Source organism: Phaethon lepturus, unplaced genomic scaffold (genome assembly GCF_000687285.1).
Source record: "Phaethon lepturus isolate BGI_N335 unplaced genomic scaffold, ASM68728v1 scaffold11225, whole genome shotgun sequence".
Lineage (NCBI taxonomy): Eukaryota > Metazoa > Chordata > Aves > Phaethontiformes > Phaethontidae > Phaethon > Phaethon lepturus.
In genome coordinates, this window is record NW_010538395.1 from 52,848 (window position 1) to 67,970 (window position 15,123).

At 39.8% G+C, this 15,123-nt stretch overlaps 1 protein-coding gene across 1 annotated transcript in view; it reads left to right on the top strand.

The window, feature by feature from the left end:
• The window catches only part of PRUNE2 (prune homolog 2 (Drosophila)), a gene marked incomplete at its 5' end in the record, with an annotated part of 104,450 nt that overhangs the window by 49,406 nt on the left and 39,921 nt on the right, over positions 1–15,123 (top strand). Inside the window, 3 exons of the mRNA XM_010286789.1 lie at positions 217–6,745; positions 7,209–7,798; positions 7,907–8,052. Of these exons, the coding sequence (XP_010285091.1) occupies positions 217–6,745; positions 7,209–7,798; positions 7,907–8,052 (7,265 nt within the window). The remainder of the gene's footprint in view (positions 1–216; positions 6,746–7,208; positions 7,799–7,906; positions 8,053–15,123) is intronic.

Genomic DNA, 15,123 nt, shown 5'->3' on the forward strand with positions numbered 1-15,123 from the left:
AATATTCTGACCAATTATATATTACATATTTTGTATTGATCATCTATTTTAATATTTCAACTATTTAGGGATCATAATAAGGTTGTTAAAGCAAAACGGACGAGAAGTGGGTTAATAGGAATAGACAGGTATGGCTGTGTTACATGGTGAAGTAGTCAATATGTGCCCTTATGTCCATGATTACAATGGCTTTTGAAACATCTTATTTTTCAACAGATTTGCTGTGAATTAGAAGAATGTCAGAACCCTTGTTTGGAGCTGGATCCTTTAGAATGTGGATGTGACCAAATTCTCATTTATCATCAAGAGAATTCTTTGGTGACCTGTGATCAAATTTTTCTTCTAGTTAAGGAAGTTATAAGTAGAAGGCAACCAGAAATGGTATCAAACAGTAGAACTTCTTCTACTGAAGCTGTCGCTGGAAGTGCTCCACTTTCTCAAGGATCTTCTGGTATTATGGAGTTATATGGTTCTGATGTAGAACCACAGCCCAGTTCTGCCAATTTTACAGAAAATCCTCAAGATCTAAATGGATCTATGCAAGCCCATGTTGATGTTAATGTAGACCTTGTGAGTCCAGACAGTGGATTGGCTACCATTAGAAGCAGCCGGTCTTCCAAGGAGAGTTCTGTTTTCCTCAGTGATGATAGCCCTGTTGCAGAAGGTGCTGCTTCCCATCACAGTCTTCTGCCTGGCTTTGATTCCTATAGCCCTATTCCTGAAGGAGCAATAGCCGAAGAACAAAAGCCTCAGTCTAGAAACAATAGTGATAACTTTGATCTTTTCAATTTTGATCTAGCACCTGTGGTTACAGCTCCATCTGAGTCACCTTCTCGTTCTGTTGATTGTTCCCCAGCAGACGACTATTTCCTTAATAGTGATTCGTCAGAAGGACAACTCACTGTGCAGAAAGAACTTGATGAAGCAAACCTGCTAGAAAATGATACAGCAAATTATTCAACTGACTTACTTATGACAACAAATGAGGAAGACAATTTAGCTGAATTTGGTGAGGATCCAGGAGAAATACGTGAGAAAACTTCAAGTTTGATCGATTTAGTTGAAGGTGATTCTTCTTCACCAGAAATGTTAAAATCTGCTGATTCAAGAATTCCACCAACTCCTATGAACAGTCTTGTAGAAACTTCACCATTAGATAATGGGCAGCCTTTATTTTTCCCACAAGATGTCATAAAAAAAATTAATGAAATAGATGGCACAAATTATTCTCAGTCTCGTGTTAGATATGGGAGCTGGTGGGATGGCTTTGACTTCGAGTCCAGAAATGCTGATACATGGAGTTCAAGTGAGCAAGAATCAGTATTTCAGAGCCCAGTCCTATGGAAAGATTGTAAAGAAAGTCCTTTGCTACGAGAACGTATTGATAGAAGAGCCTCAGATTCTGTATTCCTCCAAAAACAGCCAAAGCAAATGGAATACATGAGAGCAGGTCTGTGGGATAATCAGTTTAAACAGGATAATTGGAACCATGAGAATCAAAAGAAAAACAGTGAATGTTCGCATTTGCAAACTGCTTCTTTGGAGGAGACAAAGCAAGAACCAGAGAGCTTTACTGACCCGTGGAAGGTCAGTCAGCGGACACCTGTAATGTCAGATGCATGGTGTGGTGGTGAAGGGAAAGGTGGTCAGCTAGCTGGAGACTCTTACGAAGTCTGGACTAAGTTTGATGCAGGAGATATTGCTAGACCCTCAGAAAATGTATGGAACATGCACAAACTGGATAGAGAAAAAAAATCAGTTAATATTCCTGAGGAATGGGCCATATCAAAAACTAATTTATCAGATTCTTCAGAAATCACAGTGGACAATGAGACTGAAAATCCACCTATCCAAGTATCTCCAGAAGCCTGGGATAAAGAACAGTATTATTCAGTAGAAGAATATGGGAAATCTGAAAATAAAAATTCTGTTTTCAACAATATGCAAAATCATTCCAAGCTACAAACAGAGGAAAAAACTGTATTTGGTGACCCTAAACATAGACCAAAACAATTTGAAAATATAGACACCTGGAATATGTATGATAAAAATATGAGGAAAGAAGTAACAGAAGTAGTAGTGCCATGGGAGGATACCTTCTTGTATAAACACTCAGATCTTAGTTCATCAAACATAGGTGAAGATTTAGTTGTTTCTCCACCAGACACCAATTATTCAACATCTGATTCGTATATATCACCTACATATGTGGAAGACGAAAGAGAAAATGAGGACAAAGATTTTGACAAAGAAACAGTTACTGATAAATGGATAAACCCAAATTTGACTGAGCCAGAAGTACTTGAGAAAGCAAATAAGGAACCATTATCTCCCAGAAACATGCCTTTTTCAAGCACTGGAAATACAGACATCTGGGAGACTCCCCTAAATAATGTCACCCAATTACAAGAAAGAAATTCTGAAATTACTGCTCTTCCTGCTTCTGCTAAACCTTTCCTTAATTCAGAACAAACAGCTGATCAATGTTTTTCAATACATACCAATGAAAATAATTTTTCTGCAACTGAAATCAGAAGAATAACACCGGTATACAATCAAACAGTGAATGACTTATCACCACCACAGAATGAATTAAATGCTAGGCAGACTGCATCTGAAAATGTAGAAACAGCGAGCAGTGTTCCTGTAGAAGACACAGACACATCTACGCCAACTTCAGACACTGGGAATGGTTTGGATCTGAAAATGTGTGACTTAGGGAGTGAGACACTTAGTCAGAAGGTGGCACAAAACACTGCTGATGTTGATGGAAGGCTGGATAGTCAGGATTCAGCGCAGCTGCTGCACTCATGGAGTTTGCAGAGCGAGCAGGGTTGTGAGGAAGGCTGGGACAATGCCTTCGTCATCTCTCAGGAAGGAAGAGAGGAATTTAAGAGAACAGATGGGACAAGTGGACAGCAAATGATTATTGACATTTGTAATAAATCAGTGCAAGAGGACAGTGAATCTTCATGTAATGCAGATTCAGAAGAAAACCGGTCAACAGCTGAAGTTCCCAGCTCCCCAGAAAAAATGAGGAATAGTGTTAGCTTGGAAGCATTAGTCACAGAGAATAAGTCATTTTCCAATCAAAGTAATCCAGTGAGTCAGGAAGAGAGGAAAGACTTGGCACAGAATAATGTGGAATCTTCTTCAAGTGCTTCTGAGGAAGGCAGAAATTATGAATCTTTTGATGACTCCAGACCACAAAATTACAATTACAGTGAAACATCACAGCTGCTTTCTGAGAAATCTGAAAAGGAGACTACAGTGATAGAGGATGCAACAAGTCCTGAGATGGAAAGTGTCTCTGAAAGTTCTGATAAGGGTAGTGATAATCCTGAAAATAATTCTTCTAAAATGCCTGGAAGCTCAGGCATCTGGAGTGACTCTGGAAGAAGTGGTTGTTGCCTAGCCACATCAATTCCTTTGATGTATGATCCACAAGAAGGGCTGGGAGAAGTGAAAGAGGGCTTACGTGAAGCGGTTCATAACCATCCAGTCATTTGTAATTCTGAGTTCCTGTCTTTCAAAAATAGCTCGAAACTGAACAGGACTCACGAAAAGTCTTTCACAGATGAATTTAAGAAGAGTCCTTCTTCTGGATATGTCAGTGTTCCTGACATTACAGATATGTCTGTGGTGGAAAATTCATTTTCACATGAAGTAGGTTCTGGGAGAAATGAAAACTCTGAATATTTAGAACCTGCTAATAATCTTTGCACAGAGCCGTGTATAATGCTTAGTGACAGTTTTCCCCAAACTGCTTGGAATTCACAGCCATGTGAAGATTTGCAGTCTCCTGGAACAAGTCCTGAGGCAAGTGAAGTCCTTGAAATGGCAAACACAACAAGTAGCCTTTCAAAGGATATACAGATCAAAAGTTATTTGGAAGAAGATAATGTGTGGAGTAATTCTATAAATGATTATGCACACTCAAGTGGAACAAGTCCCGATTTAAGTGATGCATCTGTGAATGTGTGGGGAGACCTTCCAGTTGCCAGTCATCACAAAACAAGTAGGGATATGTGGGATATTAAAAATAATAAAAATAGTGAAGGTGCTTGTAAAAGGAATGAATTTGGGAATGAATGTGAAGAAGGATTTGAAACAAGTGCTGAACAGAACAAAAGTCCTAAAAGTTTAGATTTTTGGAATGCCCATGTAGATGATGATACTGTATCTTCTTTATCAAGTCCTGACATAAATGAGGATTCAGAGAATTCAGAGTCATGTCCCGAAGTGATTCATGAAGATTCCACATATAAAAACAAACAGCACAAAGAGTCTAAAATTGGACAGGATTATGCTCAATCCAATGCAACAGGTCCTGAAGCAAATGAAGGCAATTTTGATGCAAAAACTAAGGTGGGAGAGGAGGTCCAGTTAGGCATCTTGAATGAAAATCCTGAAACAATTAAAGCTGTGAAGGTATCGCAGGAGGACTTGGCTATAATGGAGCTTAATGAGACTTCAGAATATTTAGGTCACTGGGAAACGCTTGAGAAAAAAGCTCAGGTGAGCATTTTCAGTGAAGAAACAGGTAGTGGAGAAGACTCATATTTGTATCAAATGATTGAAGATATTACACCAACTTTTGCTGTTGGTGATAAAGAGGAGTATCCTTCAAAAGCTGTAGATATGTGGAGTATGTCATTGGAAGCTGATGTAAGAACTGATTCAAAACCCACAGTACGAACATTTGGTTTTCCAGGTGACAGTTCAGAATGGTGGAATTCACGACCTTGTGAAGAAAAGCAATTGGAAGATCAGTATTCTGTTTCAAGTCACTCTGCAATAAACCAGTTAACAAATAGTAAGGAGGACTCCTGGGGATCACCTTCACAAGATGAAGAACTAACAGAAGCACATTTCACTAATGCAAGTAATGATGGAAAACAGCCTCATCCCCTGTACTGTAATGAAAAGGAAAGTGAAAGGCTAGTACATCCTATGAATATTCCTGATAGTCAAATAAATCAAGACACTGTACAGTTCAAACAATTTGATCCTTTCATACTGGATAAAGAAGAAAGGGGCTTGAAAGAGCAGTTGTTTCTTACAGATGAGGAAAATCAACTGACTCCACAGAATCCTTTTTCAAGTGAGGAACGAGGTATGCCAAATACATTCGTTCAAGAAATCACTGTACCAGATCTACCAAAAGACAATGAGGGAAATGCAAGTGTCATTCCTCAAGAACAACAGCAGGAAACCTGTGAAAGATTAGAAGTGCACAACTCCCTGCCAGGTGCTTTCACTGTAGAAGACTTATCTTTTGAAATGGCAGAGAAGTTGAGTCCAGGGTGGAGTATATTAGTTCCCGAAACTGCACTTATCCCAGATATTTTACAGGATAACACACAAGAAAGTAATCAGCTGTTTTCAGTGGAACCTGACCTGTGGACTAATGCTGAGCAGACTGTCACTTTGAAATCAGATGGTGAAAATCCTGATGTATTAAGTCACTGTGACCAAGACAATAGTTCAGAAGCATCAAGCAGTCCTGACGTGTGCCAGGAGTATGAAGCTAAGTGTGCCTCTATCCCACCTTCTCAGACGGTGGTGGAGTCTGAAGACAAAGATAGTCAGGCATGGTCAAATACAAGTAAAGAAGCAGATTTTGATTCAAAGTGCCAGTTAATAATGCAGAAGGTAGAGGTACAGTCTGAAAGTGGTAGACCCCAGGACTATGAACAGGGACAGACCACTGAATCCTATCAGCTAATCTCTTCTAATACACAGGAGCCTCCTGAATTTGCACTTTTGGAAGAATGTGGTCTAGAAAATAAAATTGCTACTTACCCAACTGAATTGGCTGAAATTACCAATGAAGTTTTAGAGGTGATGTCCTTAGATCTGAAAGACACGTTCCATGAAAGTTTTACTCCTGCAAGCCACCAGGGAACACCATCTGATACAGCTCAAATAGCAACCTCCCAGATGCATTTGGTTCCCATGGATTTCACTCTACCTAATAGGGCAGAACAAAGCTTAAAAGAAGTTAGTACTTTGGCTGCAGTTGGAAAATATCCTGGTACTGACCATACAGCAGTAACTGGTGATGAGCTAGACATGTCAGAAGAATGTGTGGATGAATCTGAGATAGGGGTAGAACACAACATCAGGAATACAGCAGTGACTAATGTTCCAGCAAGCACGTGTGGTGGAATGAACATACTGTCAGTACTACGCAGTGAAGCAGCGGAAGGCGAATCAAAGGATAAACAGATATTCTTTCCCAAAACCATTCTGCCTGGTGATAATGAAGGCCATGAATCTGATTCAAATAATCAACTGGTTGATGACATAACAAAAGAATCTGAAGATGTAATTGAAAATGATGTTCCTGTGTTTAAGGAAATGCCCAGTGACCAATCACCAATGATGTGTGCTCCTCCATCCTATGTGTCTTTTGATGCTGAACCCTCTGGCAGCAGAGAGTGTGCAAAGGATGAGCTCTTATTACAGCAGCCATTTTGTGATGGTGTTTCTTTGGAAAAACCTTTACCACTGCCAACTCCTGCGGAAGATGCAGAAGGCATCCTAATGACCAAAGACAGAAGCATTAAAGATCAGGTGACTGAAACATCCACAGAGTGCCTTCAGGAAAGTCACGCATCAGCACCTTCACTCTCCAAGTCTGAAGCAAATCGAGGAGCTTCTGAGATTTCGATAGGAAAAGATGAAGCAGAAACAACTGATCTTGACTCACCGCCAGGTGGAGATAAAAGATCACCCGATGGTAAGAAATCCTGCTTTCCAGAGCAAGTTCATAGGACAAAGAAAGAAGGAAATGTCTGGAGTTTTACTGCTGAATGATAAGGCTTTGCGTGAAGTTTGAAGTTTGTGTGTCTCCCTGATGTACAAAACTCTGTACTTTGGGAAGACCTCGAGCATCACCCTTCTAGACAGATCTAAACCTTTTAAACATTGAAGGAGGAACATTATTTCTATTGTTTGTACAGGGCCTGGGGTATGGGACACTGAATCATTTGTCCCTTAGGAATGATTGCAATGTTGCAATGTTAATGTATAATCTTTAACAATAATGATGATGATGATGATGTTATAAAATTCAAGTACACATTAACAGAGTAAAGCAAACTGAGAAGAGCTTTATCTCACTGTACTGATTTAAAGAAATCATGGTTACTGAAGTAGTAATTAAAAAACTAAAAGGAGTTTCTGTTTGCCTGTTTTTTTAGAAGCTGGTACTGACTCCCTACTTTGTAGGGAGAATAAGCCAAGAAATTCTTCTGAGCGCCCTAAGCTGGAAAGTACAGAGGGTAAGGAAGATGTGAGGAGGCAGGTGCACCGAGATCCAGCTTCACTGGAGATGGATTATGTCCTTACTGAGGAAGAAAATATACCTTCACCAAAGGATACCCTTGAAAGAAACGAAAGTGATTTTGCATTTCAAGAAGCTAATATAGCTGAACAAACAGAATCTCATCAACACTTTTCACCGGGCTCCTTGGATACCTTTCAGCAAATCTCCATTACAAGTGAAAGAGAAGATCACTCTGTTTGTGGGCCTGAATGGGACACTGTTCACTTAGAAGAGAAAAGTTCTTCTGTTGTGCCTAAAAAACTGGATGATGAAAGGAGATCACAGGAAAGCTGTGGGCAAGATGAGGGCTGGATTATATTGGGCCAAAATGAAGTCAGTGATGTATCACTTGAAGAGATTTCTGCCAAGTCAGACATGCCAACATCAGGGTCTGGACATTCTGGTGAAGAACCGGCAGCTGTTGTAGCACAGAAATTGTTTCTTGATACTCGGGCAGAATTTCAGGTAGAAACTCTGCTTCAGAAATCTTTTGAACATGAGGGCTGTTCTCCTTCAGACAGCCTGACTACTGAGGAGAAGAGTTCGGGCATCGCTGGATCACATGTGTTGCAGGTGGTTGATGGTGATGGTGCACGGGAAGCAAATTCTCAACAGAGACTTGGAAATAATGTAGTAACAGAAGAAGAAATTAAGGAGGAAACGGTGCTTCTCAACAGTGAAAGAGAACTGAGTCAAAGAGAACTGAGTCAAAAATCAGGGTAAGGAAAAAACAACCTGTTTCCTTTCAAGAGTCTTATGTTCCCTTGCTATCAATGTTATTGAAGTTGCTTGATACGACCCAAATTAGGATTGTTTTGCTATGCAGGAAGCTTGTAAGGCCACTTCCTTGCAGGTATAAGTCCATATTCTTTCGCTGGAGGCCCACATACTTCATAACCTACCTCTAAATCTGAAGCAGATGTGACCAGGGAATGCAGACCAAAGCCAGGTATTGATGGTATTGCCAATCCAGATACAATACCAGTGACGAGATTGTGGAGGGATCAAAGTGAAGTACTGTCTCTGCCTAGCGCCAAAATGCTGTGAAGGAAAATACGAGGGAGTTGAGGCCCAGAGTCAGGAAAAGGTGCTGCTTATAGAGGAGAGAAAAGGGTGATGGAAAATTATGGTCTTTGTGGTTATTTCCAAGCTGTAGTCAGGTCGGAGCAGCGTTTCTGTCTGTTTGGACTGGACTGGACTGGCAGTTGAGGCAGTCTGAGTATATTTGCACCTGCCTTTTGGTGGAAGGGCAGCCTCTGTGCTGACAGCATTGCTACTGCCTGCTGTCTCTCTGCTGCGTCACCAGACGGAGAGAGAAGATGACCCTCTTGACTCCATTTACTGTGGCGTTTTGGGCAGGGTGCTTCTGTTGTTGACTCCTCTTCCTTTATAACTAGGAGGTTGTAACTGCCACAGTGGACTTCTAGGGTAGCCCCAGAGATGCAGGTGTGGAAGTATGACCTCATTTCTCCTGGGCTTACGCTGCAGTTTTACAAAGAGGAACCTGGCATTGTGTTTATACAGTGAAATTCTTCTGAGCAGTAAAAGAAACTTCCCAGTATAAATAAAACTACAGGGTGTAACTGCTTTGTACTTGCTACTCCTTTCGAACTCCACTTACCCAAAACAACATATGTGGAGGAAATGCGTAGAAACATACTGTTTATGTGAAATGCAAGACTGATTTTTTCCTTTTTTCAAAGTTTCTCCCAAGCACTTCTCAGTTCAGTGTAGAGTATACATCACATTCACAATTTCTATTACCAGGTTTTATTTGGCTTGCAATTTATTTTAGACTTTTTCTGAATTTTCACTAACAATTTTGCAATTCTAGCAGTAGGCTTTTTTCCCTTAAAGGTGACATGCCTCTGTATGATGGTATAACCCTGATAACAACATGTAAAAATAATCTGTGATAGAAAACACCCCAAACAGTTCACATTTTATTAAGATTTCAGGAATGAGTAATTCAATAGCTGTGTTTTGTCTTCCCCCAGATGTTATAATACCTCCCCTCTAAATATTTTCACACATTTTTCAAACAGTGTGTTGTTGCCATAAGATGAGACACTGTTATAGCTGAGATATTTTTAATACAAGGTAAGTACTGGCTTCATCCTAAACAGAAACCTCAGTCTCATAAACTCTGAAATATAATGATGTTACTTGCAGGCGGTTTTCTTGATAGACAAGATTTTGAGTAGTATATAGAACATACTTTGCCCTCACACTGCCCCTGGCTGAAATTGCTTTAGTCTTACTAGACAGACAGCACTGAGGCAAATACGAGAGGGACTCTGTTTTGGTAGGGCAGTGACAGCTTTTATTGGTGCAGGCTAGCATTTACTGCCCTGAGGAAAGAGGCAAATCTTCAGAAGGGTTAGCAGAAGATGAGTGCTCCCCAGTTCTGTATGGTCTGCAGTAAACGAAATGCTGAGTGCTTGCCCTTGCAGCTATCAAAAGTAGAGCTGGTTGGCACAACATTTTTGTTGCACCGAATCATCCAAGCTTTTAACTTCTGTTCCAGAAGGAACATAGAAATTTTGACATTTTCTACAAAAGAGAAATCTAGAAGAAGCAAAACAAGCAAAATCTCCAAGCACTTGTTTTGCAGCCACATTATTGTGTGGAAGGGAGGTTTGGGATTTGTGGATCTAGGAAAACTAGATGTCCCTGGACTTTTGAGGTGGTTTACTTGTTAGGACTAGTCCACACCTTGGAAGTCATCTTCTTCCATTATCTCTGCAGGGCTTCACTGTGAGTTCATCAAAATGAATAATCAATAATTTTGATTAATAAAGCTGTTTTTTGACAAACCAGTAATTTCTAGTGAAAATCTTTAAATCAAAAAACTTACCAGCTCTGCTCACAATAAATGGTGAATGGGACAGGACAAAGGAAGGGTTGTTTAAAGGTGCTGGCTAGTTGCAGGCTTGCAAATCTGACATGAACAAATCAGCTGTCTTCTCTTCTGTCTCCCAAAAGCATTTTAAATTAAAAGCAGCCAGATGCTGCCCCTGCTTAAGGCACACTGATTAATTACATGCAGGCAGCATTCTAGGGTTTGACTTGCCATGCTTATGTTCTTAGAGAGGAAAAGAAAACTGGTCTACTTATCTGATTTTAACTGATTTTTATAAATCAGCACAATGGAGTTGAGATAACTTTGAAGCAGTAAGATTCTTTGTTAGATACCTCAAGAAAAGGATCTTTGAAGGATTTTTGAACTTAGACCAGCACTAAAAAAATCATTCCTATGGCCATGGATTTATAGGAGTTTTTAACATCTTATTGGTATGACTTGTTGGATCCACTTTGAGAAGAACTCTCCTGTTATCTAGGAATTTCTGTAACTCTCCAAAGTAAATACTTGAATCTTGTACACTATAGCAGTTCGCATTGGTGTTTCAGGTGTAGTGCATTCATTATTCTTAGAGCTTAGTATATTGTCTTAGACTGATTCCCATATTAAAGTCCAAAACTGGACCATGTTAATGTAAGAGTGTTTTCAGTGAAAACTTAAATATATGATGGAATATGGTGCATCCTGCAAGGAAAGGACACAGTAGTTCTTGGTATAGAATATATATATGGTAATTATAGCTTCTGCTATAGGCTTTTTTCTTATCTGTCTCAGAAGTTATTTAATACTTTTCTAAATACCAAATGCCTTTTCAGTGGATAGCATGAATAGGTTGGCTATTTCTGACCTTAACATGAGTGATGCTGAAGCCCAGAGAAGTAAAGAAAAGCAAGGAAATTATTGAGCATCCACATTAACAATTATTTATGGAAGCACACAACCAGTAAAATGTAGTTTCCTTTTGGTTTATGTTTTGTTGTTAGACTTTTTTGTTGATAAGGTGTGAAATCTAATGGAAGTTTTTTCTACCATTAATGTTATTAAAAATAGTGCTTGCTGCATGAGGATTTCATATCTAATAGAGATTGCTCTTATGCTGCTGTTTTCCCCTCAGTTTCCCCTGTGTTTGGTAGCTGATGTTCAATAAACTTGTAATAAGCTTCTGTCTTTGGTCAGTTAGATAGTGACTTCAGACTTCTCAGAGGATAGCAGAGACACATGCAGATGTCCCTATGTGTGTCCACAGCATGATCAGAGAGGCCTTTATTCCTTTGAAATCAAAGCAAACACACAAAAAATATTATGGTAGAAAGGATAAAACACATACAGGAATAATTATTTCTAGACTGTATGTCAGTTTCATTAAACCTCTTTAGTAACAGCTGAAGAAACAGCAACTGATATGGTAGACGTGTGTAATTAGAAATGCTTTCTAATGCATTTCATTGGCAGTTTTAAAAACACAAGTTCCTTCTTAAAACATACCTCAGTGTGCAGCTTTTAAGTCTGAAATTAACTGCCCTCCTTGGCCAACAAAGTTTAAAACAATACAGCAGAACTGCCAACCTGTGGGAGGTTAGCACAGAAACACTGGTGTCTTCACATAACAGAAGAAACTAAGGCTTCTTTTCTTGTTGTTATTGCAGTTGAGTTTCTGGATGGCCTGCTAGTGCTAGTCATCAGGCTCTTGAGTCCGCCAAAGATTTACATCCTTGAAGTAGGCTTTGGTAGAACTGAACCAAAGACTAGGTAACTTATACTCAGCTCTCTGAAATGTCCTTCTTGCCTGAATTTTTGTACTTCTGAAAGGCCATAATTTTGACTTAGGAAAGTTTCTTGGATTCTTCACTAAATGTGACTCTTACCTTGACTGAACAGTCTGTTTCCTATCTTATGCTTACTTAAGCCTGCTTGGTATCCGCAAATTAAGGACCCTTAATCTGAAGGTCTGTCTGGATAGCTGTGCCCTGAGCATGGATTACATTATCTGCTCATTTTTTTGTTTTGTCAAAGACTTTTGTTTTATACGGTTGAGTTTGCATTCTGAACCTGTAACTCCTGTCTTTGTGGTAGTGGTTTTAGAAGTGGCTCCTGAATCTGGGGCTTTCTCTAGTGCAGCCTTTGCTTCCCATAAGGAAGCTTTCCTTGTGGCCTGCCGGTTGTTGTTTCATATACCCCTTGGCAGAGTGTAGAAGTTAGGTTCCTTATTTTTATATATGTACTTCACCTTCATAGATTTATATATGGCATAAACACAGTATCTCTGAAAAATAAAGAAACATCATCATTTGTACTTGAACAGATGATGCGGACACCCCAACCATTGGACAATTGAATTGGTAGTACAAAGTTTAGGGAGCCATTTACTTAGTAACTGCCTTCTAAACACCTTTCTGAATTTATTCACGTGTCCCTGTTTAGAAAAAACTGAAGTCCATGCTTGCATACTGTGCTAAATTAGGGTCCTGTAGTAGTGGAATAAGGGTCAGTAAAGAATGCAGTTTGCATTATTTTCTGCTCTCATCCAGAAAATGTCTGTCAGTCTAAGAAAATTGACTGTTCTGTGAAAAAGAGAATTAACATTTTGGAACAGAAAGCATAAACAAAAGTGAGAATGAAGAAGTGGATTAAAATCTTGATGTCTGCTGGTCACTGTCCCCTTCATCCCAATGTCAAGCATAACAACTCTCCAGGCAGCTCAGGCAGGTTATAAGAAAGTCTGTGACTGGTGGTAAAGTTCTTCACTTCTGTCCTGTTTTTCTTCTGCAAAAAAAGCATCAGCAGTAAGAGAAGAAAAGCATGAGGATGCTTGCTAGCATTAAAACACTGAAGAAAAGATTTAAGCCAGTCTCAGTAATATGCAAACACTAGAAATAATAAACCCGAGCAGTTTCTTTGGCCTCATAAAAAAGTAGAAAAAGATTTGATAGCACATTATTGAAGTCAGTCTTTCCAAAAAGAAAATAGCTTTTTATGTGCCTTTCCATATGCGAGCACCCGAGAGTGACTACATTTAAAAAGGAAGAGTTCACGGAGCACTGTATGAATGTTGGTAGGCAGGGTAACATACTTTGCTGCTGCTGCTGCTGTGGCTGGAGGTGTGGCAGCAGTAAGGTTTATGAAGACTGGAGGTCTTTTCCTTCCTGAGAGAAGCTGTCCTCTCTTGCAGAGCTGTATGAAGCTTGGTGGTGAGGCAGTGATTGGGAGTCAGAGGGAGAACACCACAGATGACTGTGCTAGCTTTCACCTACCAGCACACTCCTCAGGGTGTGTTAGTGGTTGTGCGAACCAGACCATTCTTGCTCTTAACCTTTGCTGTAAGGAAGGGTTATCCTCTTCCTTAGTAGGGAGAGTTGCAAAGAGCTAAGGGGAATACTACGAGAGGGTGTGTTGAGTTGGGGAATAAGAAGCAGTAAGAGCAGTAGAGGTAAGGACACTGATGTTTGGAAGGTTTGGGGAGAGCTTGGAAAACTGGTGGCAAAACTGAGTGGAACACAATTTCCTTTGAACAACTGACAAGATTTATTTAACCCATTAGAAGGAGGATACCACAAAAGAAAGCTTCATTTATCTCTCTGATAGCATGTTCTACAGGAATGAGTCTTTTCTGCTCACTTGTATAGTGACTTTTTGGAAAAGATAATTCTTCTACTGCCTCTGTCCTGTATCTCTCTGTGACCGTTGCTGTACTGCTGGCTATTAAAACTGCCCAGTACTGTAAGCAATCCAGTAAATTTTTAATGGAGAAGCCTGTAAAAAATGAAAATGAAAACGGGCGTCTCCATTAAAAATTTACCGGACTGCTTATTCATCGCACTGTGGTTGACAGTGAATAAAGATGACTAAATATAATGAAAGAAAAATCTGTGGCTATTTCAAGATTAATCATAGAATCATAGAATTATAGAATCATTAAGGTTGGAAAGGACCTCTAAGATCATCAACTCCAACTGTCAACCCAACACCACCATGCCCAATAAACCATGTCCCCAAGTGCCACATCTGCATGTTTTTTTGAACACCTCCAGTGATGGTGACTCCACCACCTCCCTGGGCAGCCTGTTCCAATGCCTGACCACTCTCTCAGTAAAGAATTTTTTCCTAATACCCAATTTAAACCTCCCCTGGTGCAACTTGAGGCCATTTCCTCTTGTGCTAAGAGTTCTGAGACTACTCTGCTATCTCTGTGATTTAGCCAAATGCACATCATATATCTCAAAGCCATTAATGATTCAAGTCAAATATCAATGTCCAGTATTGGACTGAAATACTGACAGAATGGAACCAGGGAAAAAGTTCTCATTGACTCCAGTGGACTAAGGGTTTCACCAAGTATTTTCTCAAAAAGTCTGTTCTATCACCCCAAAGGTAGGATAAGGCAATGAATTAGGGAGCCCAGCCTTGCTTTGTGCTTTAATAAGCAAAGCAGGCTGCGATATGTAGGAAGCCTAAAGGACTGAAAATCTGTTGTAAGTTTAAGAGGCCACATTCTGCAAAGTAAACTTTACTTCCCTTTGGTTGCCTCTGTTTCCTTTTTCACTTGCATCCCGTGGGGCTGTCGTCTTTCACTCCTGTCAAGATTGTTTATTAATTGGCCAGATTTGCTGGAAAGCATGCTGCTTCAGTGGTGGTTCCAGCTCCTGCTGAGCTACAATATTATGGACTTGAAATGGGAATTGAACTCGGGTCTCCCACTTCGCAGCACAAAGCGTGACAATTGACTAAACACAAGGAGCATGCTTTAAAGGTTAAAAACAAACATGTAAGGAAAGGAGCAACAACTGAGAAGGTTGCTTGTAGGAATGTCCATGTAAATGGAGTTAATGCCTTGTAACAAAACTAAAAAAGTGAATTGAAACTAAACAAAATGTTTAGATTGGCATGAGCAAGTACTCTTTTAAGATTGCTGGTTCAGAACTTGAGATTT